This window comes from Tyto alba, unplaced genomic scaffold (genome assembly GCF_018691265.1).
Source record: "Tyto alba isolate M040663 unplaced genomic scaffold, T.alba_DEE_v4.0 Super-Scaffold_10, whole genome shotgun sequence".
Lineage (NCBI taxonomy): Eukaryota > Metazoa > Chordata > Aves > Strigiformes > Tytonidae > Tyto > Tyto alba.
Window position 1 is genome coordinate 29761119 of NW_024881262.1, and position 20775 is coordinate 29781893.

The following is a 20775-nucleotide window of genomic DNA, read 5'->3' on the forward strand; positions in this document are numbered from 1 at the left end:
AGCCGGCTCGAAGCAGGGCATCGTGTGTGGCGGTAGCGGCGGAGGGGGAAGAATAGGCCGGAGGGAGCCACAGACTCCCTGACGCCGGCTGTTTTTCCTCTTCCCGCGCCAGCGCCCCATTGGACTTCCTCCTTGCCGCTCTTCCCAATGCCTTCGCTTATTGGGCGACGCGGCTGCCGGGTCCCGCCCCTCACTTTCTCGCGCTCGCTGGCTCGGCGGGGGCCGCGCTGGTGGGGCCTGGGCTCGGCCGGGCCCGGGAGGGCGGGCGGGGGGCTGTGCCACGCTTGCTGAGTCAAACCTGGGAATTACTTCCCAATTAACCAAAGCTTTTGCTTTTAAAACGAGCGGGAATGGGGGGAGAGCGCTGGCTGGGTGCTTGGTAGCTCTTACAGCTGTATGGTGGAGGTGTGTCTGTTGATCACAGGTAACCTGTGCTGCTGGGCAGGATAATGATCAATAGAGTCACCTTTACCTTAACAACACTGACCAAATGCTGATCGGGATGTGCAAGAATGTGTGTAACTAACCTACAAGGCTGTGCTTTGGGCTAGAAGGCATCATTACCCACCAATGTCTGGAGCGTTAGTGCCCAACTGTAAGAGCGACTGAATTTCTTGTGTTTCTGTTGCAGATGGTGGCTCTGTCGGTGTGGTGTGGCAACCTGAACGTGACCATGGCGGCTGAGGCGTACAGCCCCTCTGAAGGGGGCCTTCTGCCTTCATCGGTAGGCTTAGTCCTTCCTCACTTGAATGACTCTGATAAGCTAAGTAGATCCTACCCGTGGATCAGCAAAAGCAGGAAAAGTCAGCTCTCTCAACTCTGCCGGCTTAGAGCATCTCTGTCTGGTGAGCATAGTATTTTGATACTGAGTTTACGTGTTGTCAGCGAAGGCGATGTGTTTTAGAGCGTTTCAGATCTTCCCCCCACCCCCAAACCTAGAGGCGATGGCAATAAGCATCTGAGCCGTAGATTACTGGAGGCTGGGAGAGTTTACAGGGGACGTGTTGCTGGACAGGTGCTCTGCATTTGTCCCTGGGCAACCTTTATTGGCTGCCTTTGGACCATCCTGCCATCTTGTATTGTTACCTAAAACATGAAAAATTTCCAAATGAGGAGAAAGATGTTGTTATACTGGATTCTGTTAGGTGGGGAAGAACTTTTCAGCTTACAATGTTTCCAGATACGGGCCTCCCTATTTTATGAGCATATTCATACTGTACGCAGTGCATAAATGTAGAGATGTCCTTGCGATGAGTTGTTCATAATGCTTCTTCCAGTGCTGCTAAGCCTTCAAAGCTGCTTACTGTTTTGGGAGTGGAGTGATGGCATTTGGCTGCTGATGCTGCTTCCCAGGGAAACATTTTTTTTTACAGGCAGACCTTTTGAAAACTTTAGTATAATCACTTGGCATTATGTAACATAAAACATTGGTGTGGGCACAGGTATTTCAGTGTCACGTCTTGTGAACAGTTAATTAACTGGCTTCTGACTAATGCAGTATTTAGTAAGGGCTTGAAAACAGTGTAATTATATTTAATAACCGGTTCAATTTTAACTTGAGAGATTTCAAAACCTTTTAAACTCTCTTAAGTGAAAAAAAGTTGACTAGTCTGGTTGAATCTTATGGATGTTGACAATTTTTTTTCTAGCCTATGGACTGAGTTAAATTGTTCCAGTGGCTGTGATTCAAAAAGAGATATTTATCAGAATTGCTTCTGTTTTCTTTAGTTTAATTGATTTTGTTTTCTTGTAATTTCTTAAAAAATCTAGAAGCATATATTTTGGGATTACTTGACAGTTGCTTCAGCTGACAACTAATTTTTTTTTTAATTCATTCCTCTAATACTACTGTAGTAGGCTGTTATAGCTACATAGCTGATCTTTATCTTCTCACAGGGGAGGAGTGGAGCCCTTACTGTTTGTCTTCACTGGCAGCTTGTAACATTTGTACCAGCAAAACTGGTAACTTGTGGGCTAAGTGGGATTCTGCCTCTCTCTCTACTTCCATTGGAAGTTCTGCTTCTTGTTCCTTTTTGCCTGCCCTTGCTGTGGAGGAATCCAGCCAGCACCTGTCAACTGCTTCACGCAATCCAAACAAAGCCATCTTCACAGTGGATGTCAACACAACAGAGGTATTTGCATTAGTAACTGCTAAACTAACCAGGCTGTAACTGGTGTAGGTTGTATGACATCAGACAGGCTAAAATGCCTGTTACTCTTATATGTATCTATAGTAATCAGTGTCATGAAGGCATTTTATTGTCTGCTCAAGCTCAGCAGTCTTCTAAAGACTGACAACACACTTATTTTCGCTGCAGGTTGTAGTTAGCAAAATATACAAGACAGTGTCAGAAGCATGGATGTCTTGAGTCTTTTTCTCAAACAGAGAAAGGGAATAAAGAAGAATGCAGCTGTCAAGCAGCATGAGGGAAGACAAGCAGAATGTGCTTCAAGCCTTCTATTAAGTGCCAACCATGGGATGGGTTTGTGGTGGCATGAGGTCTCTATCTAACACAGTAAATATGCCTTTTGCATTGGGAGGGGGAGAATTTCTCTGTTTCTGTCCCGAGAGTAAGCATTCATATAAAATTGAGTACTGAATACTTTAAAGAGCTGTGCCATTTGTAGCTTGAACTGACAGTTCAGGTTTACTCATTTTAAAGGCATTTAATCCTGACTTGTTCTGTAACACAGGCTTAATGTCAATGGCTGGTGTGATTACTGCATGCCTTCAGGCGTGGATAAAATTTTGTGGTCTGCCCAGGCTTTGCTTGCAAATACAGCTTTGTAGTTTTGCCTCCATGGTTGCAATTATTTAAACAACATAAGAGGCTGGAGCAGGTAGGCAGTTAAAAAAAAGCAGGAAACCTAAACGGAAAGCAATGTCTCAAACCCTCTTAATCAAGAAAATGTGTGGGCAAAGGATGTCCTAGAATAAGAAGCTTTAGTGAACTGTTTTTGAAGAATTCAGAATTTTAAAGAACCACTCCATTTCTACATAGAGGATGGGATATTATAAGACATTAAAGCAACAGCCAGAGATGATGATGATGATCAATTAACAAACCTTAGAATTTTTATTCGTTGTTTTTTTGTTTTTTTTTTTTTTTCTTCCTGCTTTTCTAGATCCTAGTGGCTAACGACAAAGCCTGCAAGCTGCTTGGGTGCAGTAGTCAGGAACTCATTGGTCAAAAGCTGTCCAGCTTGATATCCAAATCTAGCCAAGAGCTATGGGGAGCTGTGGGTGAGGAGTACATAGGAACTGATGAATGTTCATCGGTGGCTTCAGGAACTGTGGTATGTGAAATGTTCAAGGAAATATTCCCCATTATATATGGTGGTTTTGTAGGACTTGGTTTGGGATTTTGTTTTGTTTTGGTTTGTTTTTTTTGACATTTTCAGTATAATTTCCTGATACATTTAATTTTGTGGACATTTAGCAATTACGTAATATGTACGACTGTTCGGTTTAAAAGTTTGCAGATGTTGGAATTCAGAGGGCAAAAGATGGTTTTGGGAGGCACCCTTGAGAGCCTCATAGCTGAGCAGAACTTAAAGTTTTCTTTTTAAAGAAAATCAATATAATTGTTTCACATGGAAAAACCTATTACGGAAAAGTTCCCAATTGTCTGGTCTTTTTAAAAATATTTTTAAAATTATCTTAAATTGCACTGTGCATATTATAAAGTTACAAGTCTGTCAAATACTGTGAAAGGCCTGTGCCAAAACACCTTTGTTGGTACAAAAGAGTGAAATTGATATTTTGCCTATAGTGGAGTTGTTTATAAAAGAATTGCATGAGAAATATCTCAAAATTATTTTCTTTTGCTGCTCTTGTGAGCTGTCACGAGAAAATATTTGAAAAATTAGCTCGTATTATTCCTGATGTGTTATTTTTGTAGTGAAATTGTCAGCATCTTGGAGCTTGATCTTCCTGAATCCTCAGTTAGCTATGGGGGGAAAAAAGAAAAAAAATCTAAGTTTGATTCAGTGAAATCCAGGATCAAATTAAATGTCTGATAAAGGCACTAATTCCAAGTACAAGTACTCTGTAGGAGTCACTGTGTAATTCATAAGCCCATCCTGTCAAGATCACATAAAAATGATAAAAGGCCTGATATGAACACTCTAGGATATAAGATAAATAAACATTTTCTGATTTGAGAAGAATCTATTCCCCTAGGAAATTAAAGTGCTATTTTTCCAGCTGAAAGTAAGAACTATGTTTACTAATGTGGAGTATTCATTAGCACCGTGGGACATCCCTTAAATAATGCATCTCTGAAAGGCACTTCTCACTGAATGCAAGGTATTAGATTGGCCTTTAGTTTTCCTGAGGTGGGGAGAGAAGATACAAAAGGAACAACAACATTTTGTGTATGATCAGTGAATGATTTGCAAGCTTTTTCATCTCTATATTAAAACTGACTTTCTTCCAATAAAAAACTATTAAGTAAGTAGTCAAGAAACAATGTTTTTTTAACAACGACAGGGAGATATCTTGGCTCAGTATCTTATTGTTTGGAATTCTTGCTAAGTAACCACAGTCTTAGTAAATTATGACTATACCTCTGAATCCCCTGGAAAGGTGGATGTTATAGGCCGTCTCAAAGAGAAGATCCCTGTCTCGGTGTGGCTGAAGCGAATAAGAAACAAGGACAACCAGCGTTGTGTGGTTGTGCTGGAACCAGTGGAAAGACTTTCAGCTTCTGTTTCCTTCACGGTTAATGTGAGTGTTTTCCTAACGACCAAATGAGACCGCAGTTTGTGAGAGTTAATGTGTGACTGAAACGTGTCTAAAAGCCTGTAGGCACGTTCCTGTTTGTGAGCATGAAGTGTGTACATAGCACTGCCTGAAACCAGGATTGCACATGCAGGACCTGTGCGTATTTCATGCGTGTGGCTCGTCTTGATGTATTCGACAAGTCGCATTAGAATGCACTGTCTGTCCTCTGCGGACATCTTAGACTCCAACAGTGATTGTTTGGCAGGTGGTTGGTTATTCACAGCAGGGATGCTCTTGTGAAGGGATCAGCTTACAGAGGAAAAGTTCTGTGAGGAGTGTTGGAGTCCCCTGCCCCCCTACAGCAAGGGGCAGGCTCTGCCTGATAATGTCGGGGAAGTATTGCATTATGCTGTGTCTGCTTTTACTGAGGTAGTTGTATCCATGAAGAGACTGCAGAATGAACCTTCCTTCCATTTGCATACATATTTGCAAAAACTGTTGTTAAAGGATTGAGTGGACTGTGTCTAAAATTAAAATAGTCCTGTAAATTTTCTTCCCAAGGGAGAGATTACATCATGTGACCTCATTTTTGCCCATCTCCATGGCTACCCAACATTGGAAGAAGTAGTTGGGCTCCACATAAAGGACCTGATTCCTTCTGTGCAGATCCCTCCTCTGGGCAAAAAAATCCCAAAGGTATAGTATAAGCACCAACCACATTCTTCCATACTCTTCCCAGTTTTCCTTCCTTATGTAACAGAAGAAAGCCTTTTTAGAGAGAAGCCTCTGAAAAAGAGTATGCTGCTTATTTGTGGAGCTTCTGTCTGAATGTTTTCCTGGCTAGTAACAAGACCAAGGCCCCACCTCTCACTGTGGAATCTGTCCTGGTGAAAGACACTTTTCTCCTATCCCGGCTTTTTAAGAAGCCGTGCTGTTCCTGTCAGCTCCCTAAAATTCCTTTGAATTCTTTAGCCAGTTTGTCATGTCTGCCTGAGGAGTGGAAGTCTAAAGAATACCCAGATCTTGTAAATGCCATGAAAATGGGCAGCTAGGCAGTTGAAAGAGGCCTTATTAACACCTCATTTGCTGAAAAGCTGCAGCATGGACTTTTCTGGTCTTCATCAGGATATTCATATAGGAGTTCAACGCTAGATTCCAAATCCTCAGAAAATCAGACTTTATTCATTTTGTTATTTGCAGAATTGGTTCATTTTTCTTTTCCTGATCCGTTTTCCTGAGAACATTTCCTGTGTAATTTTATATGAATAGTGAAATAAAACCAAAACTTTTGGTTGGTCAGAGGTTTTTTTGTTTGTTTGTTTTTTTCTTTAATTTAGAACCTCAGGATCCAGCAAGCTGTAGGCCAGTCCAGAGAAGGTAACAAGTTTCCTCTCAGTTTAAAGCTACAAGTAAGCCTTCCGGAGGAGGATGAGCAAGCAGCAGTGCAGAAAGATGGTGTTGTGGAGACAGAAAAAGAAGGCTCTTTCACAGGCTGTCATTACTCTGCTACAGTTGTGGTTTTCTCCACCATCAGTGGTCTTATTACTGTCCAGTCAGATGGGACCATCTGTGGCATCAAGGATAGTTTTGCTTTAATGCTCTTTGGCTATGAGAAGAAAGAACTGTTGGGAAAGGTAAGGTAGGAGTCTTAATCCCTTCTAAAAGACTGCTATGTCTGGCAGCATATCCATTGGAATTGTCATACTGAACACTCATTTCTGTCTGTTGCAAAACCTCAGTGTTCCATGTGTTCTGAGAGTGAGTTGTGGTATGATACACAAATTCCCTTGCTGTAATTGCCAAGTCTTGAAGTGTTCAGGAGCTAGGATGGACTTCAAGTATATGTTCTCCATCAGTCACGTGGATCACTTTTGCTTGGCTATTCATCAGAATCAGGTCCACAAACATGGATTGTTTAGCATTTGCCCCCAGCCTGTGAGAGCCAGTTTAGCTTTATAAGGTTTTGTTCTGTGTTTTAGAACATTACATTCCTGATCCCTGGTTTCTATAACAACGTGGAGAGAAGCAGTGACTGTTCTTTGCCATTACCCCCTCTTGACGACTCCACAGGGACAGAGAGTGAGTGCATCTTTGAAGATGTTATTGCCTGCCATACAACTAGCTCTGGCTGCTGGAACAAAGGTAAAATGAATAGAAATGACAGATTTGCCTATGAACATAGGAACATGCTTTTACAAAGCAGTGTACCCCTGTGCAGTTTTTAAATTGGATTTCCACTAAGGCTGTGCATGTCTCTGTTGCTAAGAAGATAAAACTGAATAGACAAATTGGAAATTACACTGTGAATAGAGAATGCTTTGTACTTAATAAGCACTTCCCTTTCCCTCCCTCACCTGTTAGGATCTCTGAGTATTTTAAGACATGTAAATATAGCTTTCGTGACAGTATTACAGCAGAGCTATAGATACTTAGGACTAATATTTTAAGGGAAAATTCGAATGTTCTTCTGAATTGGCTCATATTACTGACTAATATTCAATGTTATGTTCCTGTGTTGTTTCAGTTAGGAGGCATCACATATTCTGATGCAGTTCACTGCATTTACAAAAAATTTATCAACATTTTATTTCTCTGAACACAACAGAAATAAACAGAAGCAAGAAAGCTTCATGTCTCCAAATATGTCTTTCCAGCTCGCTCTGCCCAAAACACAGAACACAAGCAAGTGCATACCTTCATCCATATCACAAGAGATCTTTTATGCTGGCTTTGTTTCCTTCATTTGGTTTTTGTTTTGGTTTAGTTTTTTTTTTTCCTGTTTTCTTTTTCTCTTGTCTTTGCTTAGAAATGCACATCTCCACTGAAACCAATGCACTCTACTGGAACAAAGAGCAGACAGTGTGCAATTTCTTAGGTAATTCTTTGGTGAAGTGATGCCTCTAATCTAGGAGTAATTCAGTTCTTTAGCGAGGAAGCATGGTTGGTACTCAGTCTTTACTGAGCAGAAGGATTGTTTTAGATTCAAATCTAGATCTGTTCACTCGTTACCTTCTCCAACAACAATACTTGTTTTACTTCGTCTTGCAAACTCATTCTTTTCTCTTGATCTGCTGTCACTGGGGAAGGAAATAAGTTCTTGTCTTATTCTTTCTCTTAAACATGTTGAGACTGTATACTTCTCTGTCTTGCAATTTCAGTGAATTATATAAATGCAATCCAAACCTTTTCATTTTAAGTATTTGGAATGGGCAGTGTATGTGTGTTCTGGGCTTTTTTTTTTGCTGGTGCTATTTGTATGATCACTTCAATTTCAGTCTCTGGTCATTGGGCATTTTTTAGCTCTCTTAACTTCAATCCAAGTAGCTAACCTGGGAGGCTAATACCTGTCCAACAGCTTTGATAGGAAAGCAAATTTTAGCAGTCCTGCATGTGATAATTTCTCAGGCGAAAGTAGAGTGGAGTGGTCATATTTGGACCACTTTGCCTTAATCAAGTCTTTTATACTCAGTTCCTTAGGGATGAGACAGACCAAGGCAATTCCAAGATTGTTTTTAATCACTGCAGTCTCTGAAGTCTAAACATAAAAGGTTAAGTTGGTATGGTTTTGTTTCTTGTTTGGTACAGACAGCAGCTTCTTGGCTGCATCTTTAACAAGCTTTCTGTCAAGAGATGAAGAGCAGAAAATGGAACCAAGACACAAAGATGACAAATTAGTACATGATGAGACTAAACAAAAGAATGGGATCAGTTTCTTTTCTACTCCCTCACCTAAAGTGGCATCCACACCCTCTAATAGGTAGGCATTTCATGGACTGCATATTCACTTTGAAAAATGAAGGCCGTGGTGGCAATTACAGCAAAAACTGTTTTTTCACCTCTGTGATGTCTGTGGGAAGGTGTAATAACAGCCTTCTGCACTTTGCTCTCTGTAGAATCCGAGCGCTATTTGCAAGACAGGTTGAGTTCTGCCTGCTTAGATTTTTGTTTAGATCTGTACAACCTACAACTGTAAAGCAACATCAGTTCCATCTCTAAAGGGGACCAAATGCTTCACCCAGGCTAGGGAAGGTAGTTAGGCTCTATCTTTGCTAAATCAGAAACAGTGGATGTTTACCTCCTCCTGTGGTATCCACCAGCTGGAGTTGCAGTGAGGCCAAGTTACCTGAAATTAATTCTAAATGTTATTCCTTCTGTAACTGTCAGGTCACCCCTTAAAACAGGGTACTATGTTACTAGAATCCAGCCATTTTTATTGTAGCTTTCGAGGTCTTTTTCCTGCTACAAGGTTAGATGTTCTGCATACCTATATGAAGCACATGGTTTAATCTTCAAGTTTTAAGCCTTACACGTTAAGAATTCTAACCTTCAGAAAATATTTACTGCCCTTTTTAATACATAGACTATTACAGCACAGTTCTTTTTAGAGACTGATAGTCTCATTGTTTCCCTGTGCTCTCCTGGATTTCTCCTGGATTTATGTCTCTCATCATACTTGGACTGTAAGTGCTCTGCTGCACGGATTGTTTTTCTACTCTGCATTTTTACTGATAGAAATGTTTGTAAAATACCTTGTGCTATGGACTTCAGCGAACCATGGTTAAATTGATGGATGGGGACATTCATCTTCTCTTGGACAGACAAGGGCTGTTCCCAGGACTGGAAGTATCCTGCCACATGTATTGGCCTTCTGTTGCAGTAAATGACCTATGGTATATATTTAGAAAGTAAGCTAGAGAAGCAATCCATAGGGAAAGGGTGCCATTCAAGTGTACCTGCTCTTATTTGGTCAAGATGGAATTTGTTAGGGTTTTGGATGCCTGTGCCAACAGCTTTCTGCCTTTTTCTTTTAAACTTACAAATAAAATAATAGATGCAGGTTTTAAGTAGTGACCATAGTAACAGAAGAGTGGGTAAGTGTATAGTATGGTGGATTTTTCACTTTTTTTGTCATCATGACATCGCTAATAACTTTGAATCCTTGCAGTGAAGACAGCACTGCTACCGATGGGCTGTCAGCCCGCCATAGAGCACCCTACCCTGAAACCTGGCTTGACAGAATCAAAGCAGTGGAACGGTGTAGAACAGTGGAAACTGCAAGATCAAATAATTCTCAGAAGATGCTCTCTGCAAGGCTCTCTCCCACGTCAGCTCATTTGGAACAGTTGGATTTAGGTCAGAACATGAGGATTCCAGTAAGAAGCTGTGATAGTGCAGTATCTGGTACATCTGAGACTCAAAATGCCAGTGAGACTGGTATCTTGCCTAACCAATTACAAGTTCATCATCAAGACCTCGAGGAAGTAAATTGTCAGCAGATCTGTAGGTTGCCATATGAAAAGCTGAAGCATCAGCACTCCACTGATGTCCGGGGACAAATGTCTTCAGTAAATGTTGCCTGGTCATGTGTTTGTTCAAGGCTAGAAGACAATCTAGATAGCGAATCCTCTGGCTCAGTTAAGCCACCTTCTAATGATACTTGTAACTCACCTGGAACACCAACAATAGATGAGCCATGGTCTGGGACAACACCAGACTGCAGACAAGACTTTCAAAGGCACATGGTTACAGGGAAGTTGTCAAAACCAAACTTGATGCATGATGCAAAACATTCCAGCCTTGAGCACACTGTTGTTGCAAACTGCCTGCTGAATGATGCTTCATCCTTTGCAAATGGGAGAAATCCTATCCATGATGTTTGTTCGGGAAATAAAATGAGTTGCAGTGCTTCTGCACCAGGAGTTGCCACAACCTCTAAAGATGTTAAAGAATCAGACGCTGAGCTGAACTGTGTTTGCTCTGGACTTGAGGTACTTGGCCTGAATATTGGCATCAAGGGGAACCTGGACAATTGTTTAGGTGTTACTACAGCTCTTGTAGCAGCATCCTCCTCTAATGCAGTGGACTTGGCTGTAGGCAGTATGCTAACTCAGAAAAACAGTGCCTTTTCAACTGGGCAAGAAAAGCAGCTGTTGAATGGTGTTGCCATAGAAGGTGGTTCTGGGTGGCTGGCCTCCCAAAGGCATTTAGAAAACTCTGAAGAATCTTCCAAAGCATTTCTTGAAAAGCCTAAAACTCTTGCAGAGACTGTGGGGGGGGACGACATCAACAGAAACCCACTGAAAAGCAAAGGTAGTCCTGAAGAAGACTGTCAGTTGCATGGACAGCAAAATATAGAGATAAAAGTAACATCGACCCCAGTGAAACAAGAAGGAAGGCTGAATCCAGCAGCACCTTTCACCCTGGAGATTCTGGAAGGCAGCTACACTGGGAGTTGCTGTCACAGAGATGGTTCACAATTAAGTAAGTTAAAACTATTTGTACCCTTCCCAAAACTTATTGGGATGCTCTTTTTCACCCATATTTCTGCATAAGGCAGGTAATTCACAGTGGAGAAGGAAGAAGCTCTAGCATCTAGAAAAAATGGTATTTAAGTCTACTCAGAGGGTATTGGAAAAGCAGGTAGTATAAAATACGAAGTTACTAAGAAATTAATCCAGACTGAATAATCAGAAATATTCTTAAAACACAAGGAAGGATTTGAACCTGAGAAAATATAAACTCCATTGTAAAACTTGTATTTAAATTGTGTAATGGAATGTGTTTTGTTCACTCCTTAAGCTGGAATCTGTGGCTTGTATAAAATCCCCATTTTTATGTCGTTTAGAATAACAATGTGAAATTAATAATCACAATCGGACAAAAGTTTCTGCCAGGTGGTGGGAACTATGGAAGTAGCTGCCAAGTATTTCTAGAATAGCTGTGCTTTTGTCAGCCCCTCTTATGATTCCTTACTGAGTAGGTGTTCCCCAAGCAAACAGTGGAGGAATTCACTTTAAGAGCTCAGAATTTTGTCCTAAAATGTCTGTGATCTCATTCAACAGTAAAGTTTCATCGTACCATCTTAACTTCCTCACCTGTTTTTACAGGTATAGTCTTTGAAGTGAAACGTGTAGAACTGCAGGACCCTGCCATACTTTTCTGTGTCTGGGTGGTGAAAGACCTTCTACAGAGCCAGAAGGAAGCTGTCGCAAAGACTCAGCTTTTGCTCTCCAGTCTAGCAAGCTCTGCCCAGTCTACTGCAGATCTTTCTACACATAGTCTTGGAGAAGTAAGACATTCTATCATTGTATAATATTGAGCATTTCTCTCCTTATTTGACTTAAGCTGAAGCTGAAGTAGAGAAGTTTTTCAAATTCAAATTATGTCACGAGGTGGGAGGTGGATATTGCTGTTTCTTTGTTTCCCTGTTTTTCTGTCAGAAGAAATGTTTATTTGCTGTAAAAAGGACAAACTGCTATTTTGTAATATTTCTGGTGGTGTGTGTTTGGCTTAGTGTAGTTACCTTTACAGTCTGAACTAATGCAAGCACCAAATTTTAAATCTGTTCTTAGGCTGGTTTAGTTACAATAGAGGCTTGCACCAGTTTGGCGAGATGAATTTTTAAATCAGTGTAATCACACTGGCACCAATGACACAACATTGTTAAAAAAGGAAATACTAGGCTGAAATCTTTCATTGAATGACTGTGTCAGCAAAAGAAAACTGCAGTTTTTAGCTGCCTCCTCAGATGCTGCATGGGGGATGGTGTACAGAAAGCTAACAGCACATAGCAGTAGGTACATCTCAGTGCCATAAAAGCCCAACACAGAACTGCACAGGCCTGGTTTTTAGTTAGGAGTGGGATGTGAAGCTGACCGTACTTTGTCCAAGGCTGTAGAGGAAAATAGTGTCTTGGATCAATTGAAATAGGTAGCTGGATTTTATGATGACCTTAGCAGAGAGTACATACATCTTTAGATATCACTCACATGTGTAACCTGCATAGTGGTGACAGTTCCAGACTACAGGAGGCTGAGGAGAGACTGTTTATTGAAATGTACTGCAGATTAGACATGTAGTTTTCCTCCCTTGCCTCACCTTTAATCTGTGAGCTGGAAGATGAAGTAGATTTGAGTGAAAAGCAAAGTGATTGGCAAAACTTGCTATTTGGAATATTTTTCATGAGACCTTTGAGAGCTGGGTAATAACGTGGCTCCTGTTTTCCTTTTAAAAAATCATCTTCCATGTACGTACATGGGTGTCTAAATATAAGCCGCTCTGATCATTCAATGTATAACTCCAAATTTCACTATTCAAAACAAATGCCCCTGTCAGATTTGTTGTGTTTCCTCTCAGTATGGAATACTGTGTGTGTCATAAAGATGTTCTGTTATTAGGCATCTTAGATGCCATCTTTGGTGGAGAACCCTAATAATTGCTGAGACAACCCCAAGCCCTATCCTCAGAGCAAGAAAAGCTTCTGTTGTAGTTTCTCATGCAGTGTTGCAGGCCTTAGTAGGAAGGCATGAGATGTTTCTTTACTAGGGATTTTATGGGGGTGTTAATTTAGGAGGGTATGCCTTGAACACCTGTTTGCTCTTTGTGTCTGCTAAGAGACCAATCTGCAGAACTAAAATGCCATCTTACCAGAAAGTTTGGTAAACACTGGTAATTTAATATCTTTTATATGCTAACTCTTTTTAGTTTATTGAGGCAAAGAGAAATTGCCAAATTTATAGACAGGTCTTAAAGCAGCACCTTTTTAGTTCTGTCCATCTAGAATACACTTACCTGCAAAAAATACAACGTTGAAAGCCATCTACTTTTTATTCATCAAAGAAAATTATAGTTTGGTGATAGACCACAATGTATTCATTTTCCTACTTGCACAGAGAATTTTGTGCCTATGTTTCTGTTTTCTTTACCTTTCTCTGAATTAAGCAGTATTTGTAGCTGCCGAGAGATGACTTGTTCACTTAATTTGTCTGGTATGGCGACGGTTACATCAACATACAGTTTTTGCTATCAAAACCAAAGATCATTCCTTTTAGCTATTATTGCAGATGTGTCCGTTCTTTTCAGTATTTACTTCATTTCACAAATACGGCTCTGTGGCTTGCTCATTTTTTTTCTTGCTATTTTTTTTATCTGTAGGCCATCAGATCAATCTCACTTTCTGAGAATTCCCGAAGAGTTGAAGAGCTTGAAAGATTAAGGGCATGTGAGGGAGAGTATGCAAAAAATTACAACACTCTCAGTCTTATTGGGAAAGGATCTTTTGGCTTTGTCTGGACTGCCAGGGGCAAGAAAGATCACCAGGAGGTTAAATATTTCTTTTGGATCTCATTGCAATGATTATTTAGGATGAAAACTGAAAGGTTAAAGTGTTCATATTCTGTCAACACTACATTATTAAAAGCTGCTATTTGGTAGTTTGGAGTTTTCCTTTGTTTAAACAGAAATCTGAAATCACTAACCTTATGGAAACAGGACAGCAAAATGTTCACATTGATGTAGTATATGAATGTCACCTAAGACAACAGGCACAGAATGAGACTGACCATGTAGCTAATTTTTGACATTAAGCTTAACAAAATTGCAGGCTTTAGTCTTCTGTTACTAAAGAGAATGGCAAACTTCAAAGTCTTTAATGTGCAGTGACTCAAGAATGTGGAGTAGACACATTGTGGTTATGGGACCCTCCTCTTTATCAGCAGAAGTATTTTGGGTGTTGAAAGGCAAGCTCTGGTGTTTCTCTGCACGGATGTTACATGCTTATTTCCCTCCAGTGCACTCCTATGCCAGAAGGCACCAGTGCTGTAACCGGGTTGATAACAGAGCTGCCCTGTCAAAGCCTTTGTAATTCAGAGCATCAGCAGAAACAAAATAAATACATTCAATTTCTGTGCATCATTTGGCTTGTAGGATGAAATTAGTTAAATATGTTTAAAGATACTGTCAGCAATGTACATTGGGTTACTTATGTCCTTCTAGTGATACAATTCACTAGCATTTTTCCTGGAAATTAACTTACTAAACACTTAAAGCCATACTTTTGCAGGTGATGCTGAATGCTGTTGTCTGTGTAGGTTGTCGTAAAGTTCATCTGGAAGGAGAGGGTGCTTGAGGACTGCTGGGTAGATGATCCTGATCTGGGGAGAGTTACTCAAGAAATTGCAATCCTGTTGAAGCTGCAGCACCCCGGTATCATTAAGGTACAGTGAACACTGGGTGAGTGCAGTTTGAACTGCATCAGATGGTTCCTTTGTATACTTGGTGTCTCATGCTCCTCTTCAGGAGGGAGGAAGTGTCACGTATTAAATCTACTTTTTCGGGAAATAAAGGAACCTATCTTTCCTGCATTGTTTTGGAGTGTATGCTACAGCAGACTATCTCTTGCTTCCACACTTTTACCCCAAACAATTGATTTAAACATAGATCTGCAGGTGTGACTCTTAGCAGAAAAGTGTACATTGTTTCAAGATGATAGGATGCATATCTTGGAAGTGTGATGTCACCCCTGAACATGTACTAATTCAGTGAATAATCTGGATATGTATATTGATTCCTGTTCTTTGTTTTGGAGTTGTTGGTTTTGTTGGGATCTTCTTTTCCCCCAGAAAGAGAATTCCTCTTGTTTTTAATTCTGCCCTGTTTTAATTATGCTCTCTTTTCAAGAAACATTTGTGCATTTGTGCTCAGTGAAATGAGACTTCGAAGATGATAATACATTAAATCTCTAAGAGGAGAGCAGTATTTGTTTCAAAAAAAAAAAAAAAAAAGGCAGTTTGAGGATAAAACACGTGATTAAAAAGTTTGTTATTTATAGGTGCTGGATGTATTTGAAAATGAACACTTCTTCCAGCTGGTGATGGAGAAGCATGGATCTGGTCTGGATCTCTTTACATTTATCGATAATCAGCCCAACTTGGATGAGCCATTAGCAAGCTATATATTCAGACAGGTGAGAGATGGGAACGTAGAGTTGGTACATGCGGGTAAGATTTGGTTAATACAAGAACCAGAACCCTATTTCACTCAAAAGAATTACTGGCTCATCGGCAGGCACGCCGAACCTGAGTCACGCTCAATACCTGCAGAACTTCTCCTCATTGATTTGTAGGGCTGATCTCTAGCTAACTGAACTGCTACCTGCAGAAACCTTTCAGAGGTTTACTTAGAAACTTGTAACAAAGAAACCTTTAAAGGACCTTTCCTCAAAGGAGGATTTGCTACAGAGCCATTGCCTCTTGGCTGTGATTGTAGCAGCACACCCCCCCTGTTGCCAGGATGCGGATCACATAGCAGTTACATTTCCTCTGTGGGAGCAGGAAAGCAAATGAAAGTTGCCTCCAGCTTCACTAAAAGCCACACTTTCTCTTAGACCAATGCTTGGTTTAGACTGGTTATGGAGATAAAGGGCTCTCCTCTTTTTAAGGATTTTAAAATCAATAAATTATCTTGGATTTTAGCGTGGCATAATGCAAGATAACGCAAGGTAGTTTACTGTGAGTCAGGAGGTTGCCTGAGAGCTGAATTGCCCTTTATTCACTGAGTTAAGCACAACAGCAGTCCCCAGGTAATTCCCTCTCGTGTTTTGGGGTAAATTCCTTGCTCTGAGGTATGCAAGAACGATTTGACACGTGGTAACCCACCACTTGTGGCCACACTCCCCTCGCGTGGGGCGCTGATGGAAGCTGGCAGCCAAAGTGATGCACCTCCTCTGTGTCTGCTATGCAGTGTGCATTCACAAATTGTGGGTTATGGTCCCTTTGGACTTCTGACGGACACACCCTTTTCCTAAGGCGACCTCGAGTTTCTAGGGGTGCTTTGTTACTTCAGACCTGTACAGTATTTCTCTGCAGAGGGAGCTTTGTATTAAATAGATACTTTTCTCTCTCAGCCACCTACTTTTCTTGCTCAAATGTATTGTGGTAGGGATCACGATTGTCTCCAGGGTGATATAATTCTGATGCTGTTCTTAATTATGGTACTATAGCATGAATCGTGCAGGAAGAAGAATGGAATTTAGGAGTGACTACATTATTTATACCAAACTTCACTCTTAAATGCTTTGTCATCCTGCAGTATCAGAGGCACACAGTAATATCCTTCTGCAGAAATCAAAGGACCCTCCAAACGAAACTAGGATAAAAATAGAGTAACCTGCAGGATTGTGACAGTGAGCTCTGATGCTTCTAACCAAAAAAACCCGAGCACATCGTGACTATAGCATGCCATCTTCCTGCACATTTGTGAGAGGAAAGCAAGCAAAGGCTTTTTTTAAATTGCTCTCCCAAGAGCATTGTAACACCCACTGCAGCAATGCTGACAGGCATGCCTGAGTTCATTTCCAGTTACCAAAATTAGAATCTGTATCTTGTTTATATAGCGTCAAAACAAGCCAGAATGTGGCTATTGGAACTCTTCTCTTGCCGTGTAGATTATCCAGAAGGACACCTCTGTGTAGTAACACCTAGCTCTTTTCCTCTTTCAGCTTGTATCAGCTGTCAGGTATCTCCACTGCAGAAACATTCTTCACAGAGATATCAAGGATGAGAACATTGTCATTGCTGAAGATTTCACAATTAAATTAGTGGACTTTGGTTCAGCTGCCTACCTGGAACCTGGCAAATTGTTTTATACCTTCTGTGGAACAATTGAATACTGCTCACCAGAAGTGCTGTATGGCAAACCGTATGTCACCCTCTGAAAAGTAATTTTTGTGTCCATCGCACCAAAAAAAATGTGTGTGCAGGGCTGGCCTAGAGAAGCCAAGCTGCTTTGCCGTTGGTACTCTGCTAAAGTATCTAACCACAGAAAACAGCAGGGAGATTTAGGGCACTGCAGTGACAGAAATTACTTGCAGGGGTTTGAATGCATATGAAGTAGGGCACTGCGGTGACAGAAATTATTTGTAAAGGCTTGAATACATACAAAGTTGTTTCTGACTAAGTCTGCTGGCAGGCTTTCTTATTCTGGTCAGATGTTTTGCAAAGCCTTGTATTAATGTCTGTCCGACTGCAGAGCTGAGTTCGAGAACAAGCCCATGATTTTAATTTCCAGCCTGGTAGAAGAGTCTGGATGAGTTGTGTTGTGACTTGAATGTGTCCTTTTTCATCAGCTTGCTGACCTTCTCTTCATACCTGCGTATGAACACACAAGCTGCTCTTTTAGAGGGGTGGTATTAGCAAGTACTGCTGTATAGCATCTCCTCCTTACCACATCTGGGTTTTGTAGTTCCCCACTCTCATCTGTTTCCTTCTTTCCTACTTGCTTCCCTGGATGAATTTTTGCTGTTTGATCACTGTTCATCTCCCCGTTTAAATATTTTTTTTTTTTTTTTTTTTTTTTTTGTGTTCCTCTGGGCTCAAGGATTCTTCCCTTGCAACTTGTCTTGCTGCTCTCTTGGATGTGCTGCCCAAATCTTAGCTGTCTCTTTCCTATTCTCTCCTTCTCTGAGTGCTATTTACCTGGAGGCTGGCAGTCTCATACCCGCTCCTGGAGGGAAGCCTTACCATCACAGGGTGGTAAACATTAGTTGTACGTACAAGTGTGTTATCTTGCTCTCATTTCACAGCTGTTTTCATGGGTCCTTCAGGCAGCTCCTCTTAACCAGGTAGCAGGGAAAAAGCTAGGCAAGGAGGAGAGGAAATCCCTGCTGGGAGCAAGCCGGGAGGTGAAACGGTGCTGCCCTGGGAATTCAGCCTCTCACTGTGTGAAGAAACTGTCCCTTTTTCTCAGATGGAATCTAGAGAGTTAATATCGATTTCCAAATAACTGTTCTTTTGAAAGGGATTGGAGGGGGGAGGGGGGATTCCACTGAAATGTCTAATTTTCCATTTAAATATTTACTGGTTAGTTTTGGCTCACAGTGGAGGAGGAGGAGGCCTAATTCTCGTCACCGGCTTATGCATGTGGAGTCTAGGTGCATACTCATCAGCTGAAACTGATTGGCTGTTCTTTTGTTGTTTTTATTTCGTGGAGAAGGATAAAACAGACTTCTCAAAAACACGTGAGAATCTTATTAGAATCCTCACAAATTTTCTATGTTAAAATAAAAAATGGAAATAAGGGCTATCAACTGCCTTTTTTTATTTTTAGCTTCTTCAGCACACAAGTATGTATTTGCAGTCCAAGTTTAAGCAAGTTTATCTCTTCACAGGTACCATGGCCCTGAGCTGGAGATGTGGTCACTTGGTGTCACCCTTTATACCCTAGTATTGGGTGAGAATCCCTTCTGTGAGCTGGAGGAGGCCATGACAGCTGTCCTGAATCCTCCTCGGCCTGTGTCAAAAGGTGAATTTTTCCCATTTGCTTTTCTAAAGGATCTAAAGATCTCTTGGGAAAGTATGAACAGTATCTATTCCCCAAAAATAAAGGGAAAGACTGGAAAAATGCTTCTAAATGTGCTTGTCAATGGTTTTAAAAGCTGCTCACTGAAGCAGTTATCCGAGGTATCCTTTTTCAGGTAAGTTCTGCAGTTCTTCATGCGTACAATGAATACAGCTATCTGCCATATGTTTTATTAGTTTCAAATTCCAGCCCTCTCGTTTATTACGACTCAACCTATCACAAGCTCCAGTGGGGTTTATACCTGAGAAAATCAGAACAACTAATGCCTGATGGGAAGGTTCGCTCTAGGAGATAACTTTAAGATCAATAATGGCTCTCATGTAACTCTAATGCAAGTTTTCTCTTGCTTGAACTATTGCCAGTCAATGCCATGTCACTTCTGGGATGGATGATAATGTGTTAATTTGTAATTTCTGAGTGGATTTTATGGCTTGGCCTCACAGGAAAAATACATTGGGCTTGTTTCCTGCTGGAGGTCTAGCAAATCGCTAGACTGGGTTAGGCTAAAGAAGTCTTCATCAGCAAGTTCCCTGGGGTCCTTAGGAGCTCTGTGGTTCAGGGTGCTGCAACTGACTGGTCAGTTCTGGAAGCTTTCCCTGAACCCTGGTTGTGCACCTTTAATCAAACATGGGATGACTGCAGGACAGGACCGGGCTTAGAAACAGTGAGCCAGGGTTGCCTCTGCAGCATTTGTTCCTACTTCTGTCCTCCTCCGTGTCGTAACTCCACACGTAGTTCTCTGTTTTCACAGCCTGGAAATCTCAGCTCATTCCCAGAGCTGAGCGCATGTGACTAAGACTGCTAGAACAGCACTGCACCAGGGATTAATGGGGAGGATTTATGATTAAAATCTGCGCTCTTTGAATATAAACCACATCTTGTATTCCCAACACAGCCTGAGCCTCTCCTCTTACTGCCGTCTCTCCCCAGGCCTCATGGATTTAATCTCTGGGCTTTTGCATCCTGTTCCAGAGCAGCGCACGACTCTAGCAATGTTAGCAGAGGATCGCTGGCTGAAGCAGCCTGTGAACCTGGGTGACTATACCTGGGAAGAGGTATACCACTCTGCTGAGGCAGGTGAGGCTTGTTCTGAAGGCCTTCTCCTCTGCCCAGGACACCCCAGGCACACAGCAGTGATGTCTCAGAGGAGACTGAGCTGTGGTTAGCAGGAGACTCCTGATCAGGAGGTTGCCTGCTCATTCCCAAATGTGCTCAGTGTGCAGGTCTGCCAGTTGGCTTGGAGGGACCTATGGCTCACCCCTCACTGTTTATCTCTTCCCTAGAAAGCAGATTTGGAAACGGTTCTGGTGAGAGCCCGCGTGGAGACAGGCTCCCAGCTCCTCACGTGGAGAGTGAGCACCGAGCACGAGGGTGCAGAGCCCACCCCGTGGAACAACAGCTCCCTGGCCGCAGGACGCACACCGTCACTGGAGAAGCAGCAGGAATTAATCCTGAGTGCTCCTCTCTTGTAGAAAGATTGCTGCGCCTGCCTTGTAGAAAAAGGAGCGCGGAGCAGTAGGCAGGGCGGCCCTGAGCTGCTCCGCCTGGGCACGATTCTTCTAGAAGAGCTTCTTGCTACTAAGCACGTGTGATTGTTCTTATACAGGATCTGTTTTAAAGCGGCGAGGTGAAGATTTTAACGTCGTCTTTAAATTGTTCGTAACTCGGAATATATTTTTCTTGGCTGTTTTTACTTTTTGTATGTTTCACTCTTTCTGAAAAGTGAATGAATAAACATCTTTGCCTTGGTTGAGTGCCCTCTGCCTGTTGGAGTTTGTGTGCACAAGGAAGTCTCAAAAGCAGACACAGACTTGCATGATGGGGGGGGTGGGGTGGGGGTGGTCAAGAGTCCTCGCTGTATCCAAGAAAGTAGTCTTTGATTTGGGCGAGACAAAGATACTGGAAAGAAACGC

The 20775-nt window shown here is 41.6% G+C and overlaps 1 protein-coding gene across 2 annotated transcripts; it reads left to right on the forward strand.

Annotated features, from left to right (window-relative positions):
* The first annotated feature begins 298 nt into the window (after positions 1 to 298).
* Positions 299 to 20615, forward strand: PASK (PAS domain containing serine/threonine kinase). 2 transcript variants are annotated; one of them, XM_032992518.2, is made up of 18 exons: positions 299 to 424; positions 632 to 845; positions 1897 to 2132; positions 3127 to 3297; positions 4589 to 4729; positions 5288 to 5422; positions 6064 to 6360; positions 6706 to 6868; positions 8312 to 8483; positions 9672 to 10987; positions 11614 to 11795; positions 13661 to 13828; positions 14596 to 14721; positions 15336 to 15470; positions 17004 to 17203; positions 18672 to 18805; positions 19793 to 19939; positions 20146 to 20615. In XM_032992518.2, exons 2-18 carry the CDS (start codon positions 632 to 634, stop codon positions 20379 to 20381), a joined length of 4173 nt encoding a protein of 1390 aa, XP_032848409.2. In that variant the 5' UTR covers positions 299 to 424; the 3' UTR covers positions 20382 to 20615. The 2 variants fall into 2 exon arrangements, with proteins under 2 accessions (XP_032848409.2, XP_032848410.2); XM_032992519.2 differs by lacking the exons at positions 19793 to 19939; positions 20146 to 20615 and having other exon boundaries at positions 299 to 845; positions 17004 to 17222; positions 18672 to 18731.
* The last annotated feature ends 160 nt before the right edge of the window (positions 20616 to 20775 follow it).

Excerpts from the sequence above, each read along its gene's own strand:
- PASK (XM_032992518.2), top strand. The coding sequence starts at position 632 with ATGGTGGCTCTGTCGGTGTGGTGTGGCAACCTGAACGTGACCATGGCG. Across the intron at positions 3,298-4,588 it reads CGGTGGCTTCAGGAACTGTG|GTGGATGTTATAGGCCGTCT; the intron begins GTATGTGAAATG and ends TCCCCTGGAAAG. Across the intron at positions 18,806-19,792 it reads TCCTCGGCCTGTGTCAAAAG|GCCTCATGGATTTAATCTCT; the intron begins GTGAATTTTTCC and ends GTCTCTCCCCAG.